This window comes from Onychostoma macrolepis, chromosome 08, assembly GCF_012432095.1.
Source record: "Onychostoma macrolepis isolate SWU-2019 chromosome 08, ASM1243209v1, whole genome shotgun sequence".
NCBI lineage: Eukaryota > Metazoa > Chordata > Actinopteri > Cypriniformes > Cyprinidae > Onychostoma > Onychostoma macrolepis.
Window position 1 is genome coordinate 19,520,528 of NC_081162.1, and position 16,783 is coordinate 19,537,310.

The 16,783-nt window shown below is 36.9% G+C and overlaps 1 protein-coding gene across 2 annotated transcripts; it reads left to right on the forward strand.

Moving 5' to 3' along the window:
- Positions 1 to 92: 92 nt before the first annotated feature.
- tnni3k (TNNI3 interacting kinase) lies at positions 93 to 16,761 on the forward strand. 2 transcript variants are annotated; one of them, XM_058784489.1, is made up of 25 exons: positions 93 to 239; positions 442 to 550; positions 705 to 790; positions 1,011 to 1,108; positions 1,238 to 1,348; positions 1,440 to 1,538; positions 1,624 to 1,762; positions 6,211 to 6,355; positions 6,495 to 6,599; positions 6,751 to 6,845; positions 6,980 to 7,153; positions 9,110 to 9,196; positions 9,314 to 9,370; positions 9,706 to 9,798; positions 9,878 to 9,935; positions 10,011 to 10,205; positions 11,004 to 11,108; positions 11,269 to 11,321; positions 11,747 to 11,799; positions 12,055 to 12,187; positions 13,075 to 13,184; positions 14,463 to 14,522; positions 14,601 to 14,770; positions 15,495 to 15,574; positions 15,840 to 16,761. In XM_058784489.1, the coding sequence occupies exons 1-25, from the start codon at positions 200 to 202 to the stop codon at positions 15,914 to 15,916; spliced, it is 2,532 nt and encodes an 843-aa protein (XP_058640472.1). In that variant the 5' UTR covers positions 93 to 199; the 3' UTR covers positions 15,917 to 16,761. The 2 variants fall into 2 exon arrangements, with proteins under 2 accessions (XP_058640472.1, XP_058640473.1); XM_058784490.1 differs by having other exon boundaries at positions 7,004 to 7,153.
- Positions 16,762 to 16,783: the final 22 nt, after the last annotated feature.

Consider the following 16,783-nt stretch of genomic DNA (forward strand, 5'->3'; position numbering starts at 1 on the left):
TCACCCTGTAATATGTACAGATCCTCAGAGAGGTCAGCTGTCATTGTTGTCACACGTTCCACACTGAGGCTGATGTATTTTTAGTAGGGGCTGTGATCCCTTATCGGACTCTTCCCTATTGTGCCAAAGCATTGTGTTACCACTGCATGAGACTTTCCCTCCAGCTAACCGTGTACAAAAGTTTAAACCAACCAATCTGATGGGGAATTATAAATCAAGACCCACTCAAACCTGTACAGGTAAACATTAAGTTTCTTCAGTTGACTGTTTGATTCGTTCGGCTGATGTTAATATAAATAGATTAAGACTACAACATTTTCAGTCTTTCAATCATTGTTGACATTTACAGTCTTCACTGACAGCGAGTAATGATTGTTCTGTATGTAAAATTGGATTATTGTGTCCATGTTGTGGTCTTGATTCAATGTTGTTTTGCTTTAGATGAGTGGAAAAAGAAAGTGAGTGAGTCATATGCTGTTATAGTTGAAAGACTGGAGGAAGACTTGAAAATTAAGGAGGAGGAGTTCAAGGAACTCAAGCATGTTTTCAGGTGAGACTGATTGAAACTTAAGTTTTGTTAGCCTCTTTTGTAGTGTACTATTATTAGTGTTTACAAATGTGGCTTAATGTGTGAACTTCTATTTTAATAACACAGCTGAGGAAAGAATAAATGTGGAGATCTGTTTTATGTGTTTTTGATACAGCTCAAATGAAGCATTTAATAAAGTGAATCTGAATTATCGCACAGAGGGTGGACTGTCCCTGCTGCATCTCTGCTGCATATGTGGAGGTAGAGCTAAAACATGTTAAACGTTATCTGCTGTAATGTAATGATATTAATTTGGAACATTATATATGACTCCTGTTGAGTCACTAACATTTCACTTTGAAATTAGATTTGTACTTACTTTGTAGGAGCAAATTTCCACCTGTTGATTAACTTGATTCATTACCTTCAGTTTGTTTGGTACTTTCCTATAATTCAAGCTGTTTTCTTTTATTTCTACCAGGGAATAAAGCTCACATCAGGGCCCTCATGCTGAAAGGTCTGCGTCCATCCAGACTTACCCGGAATGGATTAACTGCACTGCACCTGGCTGCATTCAAGGTCAGTCAAGGGTTAAAAATCCCAAATACTGCGTGCTAGGAATTAATCTTCTTAAAAATGTCTATGATGAATTGAGTTACAACAACATTTAAGATGTGATAAGAGGGTATTTTTGTTTCTGTGATGTAGGGTAATGCTGAACTGGTCACTGCGCTGCTGCATGGTGGAGCAGATATCCAGCAGGTGGGATACGGAGCCCTCACGGCCCTACATATAGCTACTGTGGCCGCCCATCTTGAGGTGCGTATTGGACCTAAAATTAAACTATGGGGTTTAATCCAAGTCATTCAGAAATTGTGATGGACTTGGTTTTCCCTACTTTTCCTTCAAGGTTGTTGATATTCTCTTGCAACATGGGGCTTATGTCAACGTCCAAGATGCAGTGTTCTTCACCCCTCTGCACATTGCAGCTTACTTTGGCCATGAGCAGGTCAGTGTTTACTTATTCGTATCATAACAGCTTCATAAGGGCTTCATAACAGCTTACTCATGATCTTTTTTTTCTTGTGGAACAGGTATGCAAGCTCCTGATAAAGTTTGAGGCTGATGTCAATGCGAGTGGAGAGGTGGGGGACAGACCGCTTCACCTGGCTGCTGCTAAAGGCTATCTGGGCATTGTCAAACTGCTGATGGGTGATGACAGCAAAACTGATGGTGAGAGTTTTTTTAGTGTATCAATATATCAGTATTTTTTTTTTGTTATCAACATTTTTTATTTTTCATACATAACATACAAAAAAATAAAAAATAAACAAATAAATAAAAATAAAAAATACAAAATAATAATAAAAAACAACAACAACAACAGACACATACTCAATATCTCAAAGTCCAGTCAAAGGGAGGGAGAGAGGGAAGGACAAGAAAAACACAAAAGTCACTCCTTTATACAGTCACGTATATCAAAGAGAAAGCACTGCCAAGCATCAATATATCAGTATTTAATTGATCTTGATCATGAACATTGATTATATATCTTTAAAGGAATAGTTCACCCAAAATAAAAATCAGCTGTGATTTTACTCACCCTCAGGCCAGCCAAGATTTAGTTTTGTTTCTTCTTCTGAAAAGATTTGGAGAAATGTAGCATTTGCTCACCAATGGATCCTCTGCAGTGAATAGGTGCCGTCAAATTGAGAGTTCAGACAGCTGATAAAAACATAATAATCCACAAGCAATCCAAACTACAGTCCATCAGTTAATGTCTTGTGAAGCAAAAATATGGAAGCAGAATAATGACAATAGTTTTTGAAACATAAAGCATGCTGAATTCCACAAATCGAAAAAAAGATGCATTGCAATTAACAGTGCTTGCATTTTAATGCCTTGTATTTCCAGGGCTTGCATTTTTAGGTCCTGAAATTTAACATAGTTGTTTATTTAAGCTGTGAATATTTCAATTCAAAATATTTCACACACATTTTCATAATTAAAAATTAAATAATTCATATTCACCTTCCAGAATTCACTTCCAAAATATTCAATCTGTTTAAAAATACGATGCATAATATTCGACAGGCAAATTTCAGTCATTTTATTTCACTTAACAAAATCGCTGCCACAAATTTAGTGGTTAAAATTCGGCAGAAAATTCAGCATTGCACATCCGGGAACCGCAGGAATAGCAGTAGAGCACCGATGCATGATCTCCAGCTGCTGTCAGACGCTCACCAGCAGGTGGCGCAAGCCGCTGTTGATGAAGGCCATATGTGGATCAAGTCACTCATTTACAAAAACTGATTTGCAGAAATGGAGCTAGCGCTAGAAGTTTTGATTATCGGGGCCAGTATAAACATGTGGAAACGCTGATTGTGTGTATGTTTAATTCTTCGCTGTTTCCCGTAGCCTACATGTAAGCAGCTTTCTCTACCACAAAGGAGATTATAATGCTCTTTTACCCAACGCTGAAGTACAGAACTAACATTACATCTGAGGAAGACATATATTGCTTTCGGTTGCTTATTTCTCTAACTTTGTATCATTGCTTGTATGATGCTGTGCTGTAATACTGGGGTTCCCCTCATACGTCACACTCCAGGATTCTGTAACGCGCCTCAGTGAACTAATACAGTGATATAAGACCTCAGATCTCAGAATACACTTTATTGATGATTATGCAAACTATATACAGGCATGCAAATGAGGTCAGAAGAAAGCAACGCGCTGCTTTTTCGTTGCTTTCCCTTACCACTGATCTATAGTCGACAGTCCTACAAAGATATCAATACCACGATTAGTTTTAACAGTAAGCAACCACTTTATATCAACATAAAAAAGGAGTTCAAAACCGCCTAGGTGTATTTGTGCAGCAAATGTAAACCTGAGAAAGCGCGCTATCGCACCTAAGGGGCCGTCTGACAATTCCACCAACTCGGTTAAAACGTCCAATGTATTTAAATAAAAATGACTTTTAACATTTAAAATAACACAGTCAAATTGTAAAGCTTGTATTGCTCATAGTGATTTACTACAGATGAGATTTTGCCAATATATATACTGTATGTACAGTACACAATTATTTACATATAAAAGATCCCTGGTAAGGTTTTTTTCATGTTCCAATGGTTGTAGTACATTGCTAGATACAAAACAACTGTGTGATCATTATTATTGATGTTGGTAATTGTTGGTAAAAAAAACCCAGTAATTCACCAAAAGGGTTTTTCATGTTCCACAGGTTGTAGTACATTGTGAAATTTTGCCAATATCTCCCTTACTGTATGTACAATTCACTTTTTTCATTTTTAAAACAAAAACTAAAAATCTGTAAGACCTCAAAAGGAATTGTTCATTTTTATACTACAACCTCAAGGTTGTAGTATAAAATATTGATGTACTTTATGTACATTAAGGGAGGTATTAGCAAAATTTCACCTATAGTAAGTGAGTCTAGTCACTAGGAATGTACTACAAACTTTTGGAACACTGAACCCCCTTGTGAATTAATTTCTTAAGAATAATTATATACTGTATGTACAATGAGGAAGATATTGGCAAAATTTCAACTGTAGTAAGTCAGTCTGGTCACTAGTAACATACAACATTTGGAACATGAAAAATCCCATTTTGGTGAATTAAAAATTCTTAAAAATATTTGTGTAGTGTACATACTTAGGGAAATTATTGTCTAAGGTGAGTTATTGGCAATATATATTTAGTCAGTTTGAGTAAATTATTAATTTACTGTAAACATTAATTTGAATAAATTATTTGAATTGAATAATTACATTTAAATAATTTAGTAAATTATTACTTCGTTTTGTACTGTGAGGTAAATTTGCAGACGGTCCCTAAAGCAGCCTAGGCGAATATGCAGTGAATATCAAACCTAAAACCTATTATATCGCGCTTGGTTTTCTATGGGAGAAAAAATGGTTTGGTGAAACTTGTTGGTTGTGGGCTCATCTGCTTAAATGTACATAATATACAGTAATATATTTTATTAATTAGATGCTGAATTTAATCATTTATTATCACTGAGGCAAACCATGTTAAGTGTTTTCTTTATGGGAAATGTTTAACGTGCAGTTTTGCGCGTTCCGTAACTTGTGTTCATATCTGCATCTGTTTGCATCATCAGTAAGATCTGAGTTGGGTCTTTTAATAGGCTTGTTTGAGATGAGCAAAATCTGCGCAGAACCGATCACCGGTGATAACCGCGAGATGCATGCCGGTTAGAAAAGTTTTTTTTATTGTAATTTGTTTATTAAACATATAACATTCACAGGGGATACAGTCAAAGCAATAAAATACATACACAACCAGAATACAAAACAGTAAATACCTCGATAATAGCAATAACAAAAAATAAATATATAGAGAAAAACAAATAAATAATAGTTGCCATACACATCTTTTAAAATAAATAAATAAATAAAAAGTGTCCGAGTTACGTCCGCCTTGTTGTCATGTCATGCTGACGTGTGCCAAAAAACTCAGCGACGGCGAGGTGGCTGTGTCGGATTGAGCAGTCGCGCGCAGTTGCTCTCCACCGACAGCGCTGATCAAAAGCACGATGGGAAGCGATTTACTGACGACACAGTTTATAACGCTCATTGGTTCAGACAACTGTGATGCTGCGTTCTCTGCTAAAATGTTTTTTTTTTTTTTTAATCTGATTTCATTTGATTGTGTATTTAAATTATGCTTGAATATTCCCAAACACTATGATAGTGCGATCTCTGTGTGAGATATGTGATTGTTGTCATATTTCTATAAAAATCTAAAATACATGTTTGTATTAAAGTAGAATGGATGATAAATACACCTTTAGTATGGGATTAAATAGGAAGCACTTTGAGTGTCCTGTTCATCATATTTATATTCATATAAAAGCAACAGAACTGAAATTATATCACATTTATTAGCAGAACGGCACATGAGAGAGAATAACGCGATATCCGCCTTTGAGCTCGTATAGTCTATCTGTTCCACTTCGAGAGGTCAGAACTGTCCATCTTGACTGCGCTTATTTCACTCCTTCCCTGACTGCAGCCGCCTACTAAATTAAATTTGTGGCAGCGAATTTGGAAAGTGAAATAAAATGACTGAAATTTGCCTGTCGAATATTATACATCGTATTTTTAAACATATTGAATATTTTGGAAGTGAATTCTGGAAGGTGAATATGAATTATTGAATTTTTAATTATGAAAATGTGTGTGAAATATTTTGAATTGAAATATTCACAGCTTAAATAAACAACTATGTTAAATTGCAGGACCTAAAAATGCAAGCCCTGGAAATACAAGGCATTAAAATTCAAGCACTGTTAATTGCAATGCATCTTTTTTTCGATTTGTGGAATTCAGCATGCTTTATGTTTCAAAAACTATTGTCATTATTCTGCTTCCATACAAAAAGCTGCATGTTTGTAACAAACAAATCCATAATTAGAAATTTTTTGTTTTACTTTAAACTGTTGCTTTCAGCTTGAGTCATCTATTGAGAGTATTTATAAATTTCTTAAAAAGACATGCTAAATCTGTTCCGATGAAAAAACAAACTCATCGACATCTTAGATGGCCTGAGGGTAAGTATATTTTCAACATGTTTACGTTTTTGGGTGGACTATTATTTTAAAGCCTATCTCTCCTACACAGTCAATGCTCAAGACAACGAGGACCATGTTCCCCTTCATTTCTGCTCTCGATTTGGACACCAAGAGGTTGTCCGTTTCCTTCTGCAGGGCACCTTTGACATACAGCCGCATTCTGTCAACATCTATGGTGACACACCTCTCCACCTGTGAGTTCACCTGAGAAGTAAATTATACACAACACAAGGTGGCAGTTAAACTCAACAAATGACTAAAGTGGAATTAAATAATCTGGAATCTGGAGAGCAGTTATAGTGATTGTGATTTGAATCTCATATACCCCATCAGAGCTTGCTACAATGGAAAGTTTGAAGTGGTGCAAGAGATTATTCAGTTGTCGGGCACAGAGAGTCTGTCTAAGGAGAACATCTTCAGTGAGACAGCTTTTCACAGGTAACGTTCCTCCTGACCACTTCCGTTTGTTACACTTTCATTAATTCATGGGCATATATAGAAATATGTATTCCTCCAAAGACAGATTGGGTTAAGATACCTGCTGATTCTATTGTTACACACTAAATAAAGCTCTAATTGTACTCTGTAGTGCCTGCACCTATGGCAAGAACTTGGAAATGGTCAAGTATCTGCTCAGTCAGAATACCGTGAGCATCAACCATCAGGGGCGAGATGGACACACAGGTATGATGACAGCAGTAATCTGGTATATCAAAAAATGAAGACAAAAATTCAGAAATATTTCTGCTCTCATCCTCTATGACTTGACATCTCAGTGTCATAATACAGACGTTAAATGTTTTGAGTTATGTTGGTAGTCTGGTTGATATTTGAAACAACAGGTCTGCATAGTGCCTGTTTCCATGGACACATCCGACTGGTCCAGTTTCTTCTGGACAACGGGGCAGATATGAATCTGGTAGCTTGCGACCCCAGCCGCTCCAGTGGGGAAAAGGATGAACAGACATGTTTAATGTGGGCCTATGAGAAAGGTTATTTTTTAAATCTATCTATAAAGGTCACTATCTATCTATCTATCTATCTATCTATCTATCTATCTATCTATGTATCGTTTCGTATCGTATCTATCTATTCTGTGTCGCATTTAACACACACACACACGTATATATATATATATATATATATATATATATATATATATATATACAAACCCGGTTCCAAAAAGTTGGGACACTGTACAAATTGTGAATAAAAACAGAATGCAATGATGTGGAAGTTTCAAATTTCAATATTTTATTCAGAATACAACATAGATGACATATCAAATGTTTAAACTGAGAAAATGTATCATTTTAAGGGAAAAATAAGTTGATTTTAAATTTCATGGCATCAACACATCTCAAAAAGTTGGGACAAGGCCATGTTTACCACTGTGTGGCATCCCTCTTCTTTTATAACAGTCTGCAAACGTCTGGGGACTGAGGAGACAAGTTGCTCAAGTTTAGGAATAGGAATGTTGTCCCATTCTTGTCTAATACAGGCTTCTAGTTGCTCAACTGTCTTAGGTCTTCTTTGTCGCATCTTTCTCTTTATGATGCGCCAAATGTTTTCTATGGGTGAAAGATCTGGACTGCAGGCTGGCCATTTCAGTACCGGATCCTTCTTCTACGCAGCCATGATGTTGTAATTGATGCAGTATGTGGTCTGGCATTGTCATGTTGGAAAATGCAAGGTCTTCCCTGAAAGAGACGACGTCTGGATGGGAGCATATGTTGTTCTAGAACTTGGATATACCTTTCAGCATTGATGGTGCCTTTCCAGATGTGTAAGCAGCCCATGCCACACGCACTCATACAACCCCATACCATCAGAGATGCAGGCTTCTGAACTGAGCGCTGATAACAACTTGGGTTGTCCTTGTCCTCTTTAGTCCGGATGACATGGCGTCCCAGTTTTCCAAAAAGAACTTAAAATTTTGATTCGTCTGACCACAGAACAATTTTCCACTTTGCCACAGTCCATTTTAAATGAGCCTTGGCCCAGAGAAAACGCCTGCGCTTCTGGATCATTTTTAGATATGGCTTATTTTTTGATCTATAGAGTTTTAGCCGGCAATAGCGAATGACACGGTGGATTGTGTTCACCGACAATGTTTTCTGGAAGTATTCCTGAGCCCATGTTGTGATTTCCATTATAGTAGCATTCCTGCATGTGATGCAGTGCCGTCTAAGGGCCTGACGATCACGAGCATCCAGTATGGTTTTCCAGCCTTGACCCTTACGCACAGAGATTGTTCCAGATTCTCTGAATCTTTGGATGATATTATGCACTGTAGATAATGATAACTTCAAACTCTTTGCAATTTTTCTCTGAGAAACTCCTTTCTGATATTGCTCCACTATTTTTCGCCGCAGCATTGGGGGAATTGGTGATCCTCTTACCATCTTGACTTCTGCCACTCTGAGAGGCTCTTTTTATACCCAATTATGTTGCCATTTGACCTAATAAGTTGCAAATTGGTCCTCCAGCTGTTCCTTATATATACATTTAACTTTTCCGGCCTCTTATTGCTACCTGTCCCAACTTTTTTGGAATGTGTAGCTCTCATGAAATCCAAAATTAGCCAATATTTGGCATGACATTTCAAAATGTCTCACTTTCAACCTTTGATATGTTATCTATATTCTATTGTGAATAAAATATAAGTTTATGAGATTTGTAAATTATTGCATTCGTTTTTTATTTACAATTTGTACAGTGTCCCAACTTTTTTGGAATCGGGTTTGTATATATATATATATATATATATATATATATATATATGAAGTCAGAGAATATCTAAAGTGACAGAAAATAGAAATGTTATTCTTGATTAATTACATTTTCTAACTCTATACAACTGGTAAAAGCCTTGATTTTCATCTGTGTGACTGGCAAATATTGATTTTACTGTATATATGTTATGATCCATGTGTGCTTTATTTTAGGCCATGATGCCATTGTTACTCTGCTAAAACACTACAAACGACCTCAGGATGATTCACCCTGCAATGAATATTCTCAACCAGGAGGGGGTATGAGACACTCTCCACATGTAGCCTGACCGATTTGTACTGTGAATTAGCTGGTTGGGCAAATCTGTTGCAGCTGTGAATTTCAGGGAAAGTATTTTATTGTTGTTTCTGTTGCAGATGGATCTTATGTTTCTGTTCCTTCTCCCCTGGGAAAGATCAAAAGTATGACTAAAGGTAAAGCACACACACATGCACACAGTTAGCTGACTTCATGAATCACTGTTGCTATGATACTCTTTTTATGTTCTGAAATACTGCTACCCACAGTCACCAAAATCTTCTGAGAGTCAGTGAGTCAGAAACTGTCTCCAAGCATCCTCCCACTGCGCAATTGTTACAGTTTAAGCCTTTAAGTTTGTATCTGTCACAGACATTACAAATAACGTAAACCATCTTTCGTGACTCATGGGCATATGTCAACAACATAAGCTGATTAGAGTTTCATACAACGATTGCTGTGAAGGTATCAAAAAACAAACTAACTCCTGTATACCCTCTTTTCTCCTCAGAGAAGGCAGATGTGCTTCTCCTGAGAGCAAGTCTTCCATCAAACTTCCACCTTCAACTTTCTGATCTGGAGTTTAACGAGATTATTGGATCAGGTATGTCAGTTTAATGATAAATATTAGCTCTCCCTGAGTTCCCATTAAAGCCTAATCCACTAAAACACTGCAACCATAGGTTCCTTTGGAAAGGTCTACAAAGGAAGGTGCCGCAAAAAGATAGTTGCAATTAAACGGTAAGAGCTTTTTGCTTATTTTTCCTTATTGTCCACATCATGTATACAAAGTCAACTGCCATAACCTTTCCTCAGGTACCGTGCAAACACATACTGCTCAAAGTCGGATACAGATATGTTCTGTCGGGAGGTGTCCATCCTGTGTCGTCTCAACCACCCCTGTGTGATCCAGTTTGTGGGGGCATGTTTGGACGACCCCAGTCAGTTTGCCATTGTAACCCAATATGTGTCCGGAGGATCACTGTTCTCACTGTTACACGAACAGAAGAGGTGATTTTAAGAATACTATGTGTATGCATGTTTGAATGTGTTTACACTACTTTTCAAGATAAAAAGTATATATAATATTTTTCATTTATAATGTAACAAAAGATTTCTATGTCAAATAAATGCTGTTGATTCATCAAACAGTTTTTAAAAAAAATGTCACTTTCCAAAAAAAAAAAAATTAAGCAGCACTGTTTTCAACATTGATAATAATAAGAAATGTTTCTTGAGCACCAAATTACCGTATTAGAATGATTTCTGAAGGATCATTGACTGAAAACTGGAGTAACAATTGCTGAAAATTTGTATTTAGCATCACAAGAAATAAATAGCAAAACAATGTACCGACCCCAAACTTTTAAGTATAATGTATATTACAATATATAACAAACAGTATGTATATATAATGCAGTACTACAGTGTTGATTGAAAGTGTGTGGGGATTTGATTACATAACTTGCAATGTTTTATGAAAGTGGGTGGTTAGTGTTGCAATTCTCATTTCCATAGTAACAGTAACTTTTCTAATTGGTGGAACTCAACATTAAGGTCATGAATAGGGCCATTTTCAAAAAAGTTGGAGAAGTCCAACATACCTATAAGACTAAGAAATCTGAAGCAATCTAGAATCTGTTTTTAGGACCTGCATCAGTTCCACTAAGCATCTGATTTCTACTTAGTGCTCCATATGCAGTTTAAGGTGATCACCATCTCATTGATCTGTTTGAGTTGGAATGATGGGTTTGTGTGTTGATCAGTGGTGAGGAGGAGGTGTTCACTTAATGATGTCTTTACATCCAGAATCATCGATCTGCAGTCCAAGCTCATCATTGCCATTGATGTAGCGAAGGGCATGGAGTATCTGCACAATCTGACCCAACCAATCATTCACAGAGACCTCAACAGGTTAGTCAACATCATCATCATCACATGCTTCGTTCAGTAATTATGGCGTTTTTCTGTCCATTTGTTTAAACCATCCTATTACATGATAGGCAGCAGGGTGAAATGTAGCATTCTGAGCTCTTTGTTTTAAACCTCCCTTCATCCAATGATATCTTTTCAGTCATAATATTCTACTGTATGAAGATGGACATGCTGTGGTGGCTGATTTTGGAGGTAAAAAGTCTTACCTCAGTCTGCTTTATTATGTTAGAGCAAAAACAGTTGAGTCAAGTTAAAAATCTTGGATTCAAAATCACATGTATGCCTGGAAAAAAACCTGAAGAAGAAATCATGATGATTTCTCAGTCACTAATCAAATCTGACCATGTGAATTTCTTTGTGCAATGGTCAGATTTTCTGGCTTCAAGTCAAGATGCTCTTTGGATCACTGAAAATCTTGCTGATGTCAATCAACAGCTTCAGTGCTGTGATCATAAAAGCAAAAGTGGGACAAACCAAATACTAAGACATGAAATTTATGTTTCATATACTGATAATATAATTTAAAAAAAAACAAAAAAAAACAGTATTAAATTAGGAAAAGTCACATTTGATCTCCACAATTTACGTAATGAAAATACTTCTTTGTTGTTCTGCAGAGTCTCGCTTCCTGTTGTCTGTGGATGAGGATAACATGACTAAACAACCTGGGGTACATGCATTCTGTGTTCTTGATTAATTCTGTATTAATTATCACCGTAAAAAGGTGATGCATTAATAATCTCTTTCAGCACATGCAAGCTGTTTTAATACTGCTTAGATTGTGGTTTTGGCTGTCTTGTACATCATGTTAAGTACGTCAGTGTGTCTTTGGGGGGTATGTGTGCCTGTCCTTTGGGGTTAGCAGGCGTTTTGTAAGTCACACATTGTTTTGTGTTCGTCATTTGGCTCTCATTATGCTCTGCAGAACCTGCGTTGGATGGCCCCAGAGGTGTTTACCCAATGTACACGGTACACGGTGAAAGCGGACATGTTCAGCTATGCTCTCTGCCTGTGGGAGCTGCTCACAGGGGAGATTCCATTTGCACATCTCAAACCAGGCACTGCACTGTGATACCTAATACTGACCCTCAATGCCCTTTAGACTGGGTTATATGGTTTAATTTTCTCTGTATTTGGAACTTTTTAATGGGGTTTTCATCTTTATTCTCAAGTTGATTAACAAAATATTAATTATAAAATAATTGAAATACTAAAAATGAAAATTTACTCACCCTCAGGCCATCCAAGATATAGATGTGATTCAAACAGATTTGGAGAAATTTTGCATTACTTGCTCACCAGTGGATCCTCTGCAGTGAATGGGTGCCATCAGAAACAAACGGTCCAAAAAGCCGATAAAAAAATTGCAATAATCCACATGTAATCCACAGTCCAATTAACTTCTTGTGAATCTAAAAACTGTGTGTTCATTAAAAACACATTTAGCATTAAGATGTTTTTTTTTACTTGAAACCATTGCTTTTCTGTAGGAAGCATTACTATAGAATATGGAGTTGTATTTTGGCTAGAAGCGACTGTTTAAATTTAAATTGCATTAATAATGGATTTGTTTATTACACACATGCAGCTTTTCACTTCACAAGATGTTAATTGATGGACTTGAGTTATGTGGATTATTGTGCTGTTTTTATCAGTGAACTCTCATTCTCACGGCACCCATTCACTGCAGAGGATCTACTGGTGAGCAAGTGATGTAATGCTAAATTTCTCCAAACCTGTTCTGATGACTAAACAACTTGGATAACCTGAGGGTGAGTAAATTTTCATTTTCTGGGTGAACAATTCCTTTAAAAATATTATAAAATATTAAAACAGATTAAAATATATATTTAAATTAAACTATCGAAAAAGTGTATTAATATTGTAATAATATAGAAATTTGAATTAAAAAGGTCTCACTCTCATCTCTGTGAACCCTTTACAGCTGCAGCTGCTGCGGATATGGCGTATCATCATGTCCGCCCTCCTATTGGATACTCAATCCCCAAACCCATCTCAGCACTGCTGATGAGAGGCTGGAATGTCTGTCCAGAGGTGAGTGACCCACATCCAGCCCAAAACATGCTCAGAAAACAAGTAGGTTTATCAAGAGATATGCACACTTACTTTAAATGCATGTAAAATATATATTTTTTAAATCACTATGAAATTAGATTAGCTGCTTTTCCACAGTTTGAATTCTAACATTTAGTTGCTTGCTTTCTAGGTAAAGACGTGAGATAAACCACTCAAATTTTTGCAAGCACATAAAGCATCTTTTTATAACAAATAATGAAATAAAGAGTCTAAACTAATTTAGAAATATTCAAATTCTTAAAATCCAACAAATTCCCTTTCTGTCACCTTGCATGACCCTATTAAATCCATTCATGAACTACTACTCTGTGCCACTGAGTCTGTTTATATTCAGTCAGATTACCCAGAATGCCTCATCTCTTTAGCTCAGGACAAGTTGTATTTCTGTTTCTGTTAATGAGCATCCAGTTGCTAGCCTTCCATGTCTCTCTACAACAAACCTGTGCTAGGTGTTTTTTCTCATATACAGCGTCTTTGCAGTGTTCTCAGCGCTGGTCCCTCAGGTGCGGGGCTGAAACTGTGTCAAGCATGCTTGTTAGGAATGTGCCCTGGTACCGAGTGCAGCTTGACACTATTCTCGAGAGCACAGAGCTTTTGCTGAGCAACACTTTAAAAGAGCCAGGATGCTAACAGCTTGTACGGTGCTTTCATTTAGTGTTGCTTAAAGAGATGAACAAGATTCAGTTTTAAATAACTGCTTTATATTTTAACACATGACTTTTATATTTAAATAATGTCATTTATTCCTGTGATTTTCAGCAGCCATTACTTCAGTCTTCAGTGTCACATGATCCTTCAGAAATCATTTTGATATGCAGATTTGCTGCTCAAGAAACATTTCTTACTATTATTAAAGTTGAAAACAGTTGTGCTGCTTAATATATTTGTGGAAACCTTTATGTACATAAACGAAGTAGGATTCTTTTTACAAAGTTCAAAAGAGCAGCAATTCATTGCAGCATTTCACTTTTAATACATACTTGCTAAATAGTTTTTTTTTAACCCCATTCATTTCAGCAGTGGTGTATATATGGTCTTCATGGTCTTTGTAATTCATGTGTATTTTGTGTCTCTTTTCTCTGATGAAGTACTGTGTCTGGTCTTTTGAAGTCCTTCTCTCTGAATGATGCTTGGGCAGCGATCAGGGAGCAGCTGATTGGATAGCCAGAGATAATTTCCTGTACTTCAATCAAACCTCTTTAATGAAAATCCCCTATTTTTGACTCTCTCTGACAGGAAAGACCCGAGTTTTCGGAAGTGGTTGCCAAACTAGAGGAATGCCTGTGTAACGTGGAGGTAGCTTACATGCACATATCTACTATACATTATTATTCTTTTTGTCCAGTACTTATTCATATTTCTATGTGTGTCCAGCTAATGTCTCCAGCCTCCAGTAACAGCAGTGGTTCTCTTTCACCCTCATCCTCCACTGACTGCCTGGTAGCACGTGGTAGTCCTGGACGAAGTCACGTAGCTGCCCTTCGCTCGCGCTTTGAGTTGGAATATGCCCTCAACGCCCGTGCCTATGCATTTTGGACCCAGAAGTACACAAACACACAATCTATCACAAACCTATGATATTTGCTAGGAAAAGCCTCCCACCAATTTATCGCCGAACTATATTAGCGAGTCCATGCCATACCCATACATTAATGGAGGAGTCAGGTCACCTTGCTCTTTTGTTTGGTCAGTGCCATGCAGTTCAACCACAACACTTCTGTACAGTCTGAAGTGTTGTTGCTTGGAAACCGAGGCATGAAAACAAAAGAAAGCAACTGCAATGAAACTTGCATGACATTCACACTGAGAACCTTTGCTGGTGGTCACCTCTTAATTCTTTATGGGTGGTGATGAATGCGTGTGTGTTTTGGAGGAACCTGGCAACTGTCAACAAAACCGCCGACTGAGAAAATTACTAGAAGTGACTCCTACTTTGGAGCCTAATTTAGTCATAATCTTTGCAATATGATGTTTTACGTAACCAGATCTAGCAATGAACGCAGTTTGGTGGTATGAGCAATAAATCAGGCTAATGTGACACTGAATGACTATAGTATATAGAAAACAAATTCAATAGAGGATCATCTGAGCAGGACAAGCCCTGCAAGCCTCATTGAGCTGATATGACAACAACAAAGCAAAAGAAGTGTATCCTATTTAGCATCATTAAAATTTCATATCGCAGAAGAATCGTGCTTGTTCTGTGGTCTTTAGTGTAAACCAATACTAATCCCATTGTTGATTCAATCCTTTATTTTATTTTGACAGCTCTGGTCGGAGGTCTTCACAGGGCTTGTCCCTGGATGAGCTGAGGAGGAACATGCAGTTCCCACCCATTGACCGAAATGGTTTGTGTCCAATTGGAAATGACTATCAAACGTGTGATTCATCTGTTTATGTAACAGCTTAATGGGGGGCAACATTGTTTTTCATTTTAATTCACATAGAATATGGCAACAATCAAGTTGATATAATCCATGCAAATTTGTTTTGAAGTTAACATGATATTTTCACAAAGATGAGAGCACTGTGTGCGTGTCAGCATATGGTGCAACAAGTGGGTGGTTGTATTAGAGTGCATGTCAGTCACTGTGTTCCGTGCTGTTCCCGCAGGATATGTGTCAGATCCCATGAGCACCATGCGTTTCCATTCATGCAGCAGCAATGGAAGTTTTGAGGACAGCAACTAGAAGCAGCAACTCCCTGAAGAACATCACACGCAAACACACTTGCATACATGACATGTCTGATTACCATAATTATGAGTTTTTGACTTTTAAAAACCACTATTCACATTGTTGTCGAAGTTGTAATGTTCAAAGAGCTCCGACTTCTTTCAACCAAAATGGCATGACAAACATGAATCAAAACCTCACAATGAGTCATTTGGCAAATAGGAGTGTTATTAAAGAAACAAGAGGTCAGAGAGCGTGAACAGAGTAGAATATCAGAATTGTCAACTTGTAATTATTATGGTGAACGCACCATATTTACTCTAAGGACACATAACACTAAATTTGGATGATTTGTTTTCTTTCTTTTTCTGTTATTTTTAAGGCATTGTGTGTACTTTTTTTTTTTTATAAGAATGAAGATTTATACATACTTATACAGTTATACATTTTCATTATACACACTATTATCTCAAAGTTTTGATTTCAAAGTCAAAACTTTTATTTTTATTGTTTTTTATATTGTGTTTGGTGTTTCAGTGTCAAGTAAGTATCTGGTAGAGCAGGACAAATAAGTGTATTTCAGTATTTTATTCTAATTTCAAAAGCAAACAGCTTTTTTAGACAAATGAGCCAGCGAGTGAAACAGGAACTTGACAAGATCATGACTGATATCACCTAACAACACAGGCACTATTAGAGCAATTTGGCCTTGCTTATGGGATCGAAACATCTCAAGTTTTGATTTTAACTCCCATGATCTGTATGCATATGACAAGAAACAAAGAAGGTATCATAGCAATGTATGTGAACTAATCCAGTGTAAAATCATAAGAACACCATTAAACTACTGCCAAAAATCAGCAAGGTGTTCAAGTCATTCAC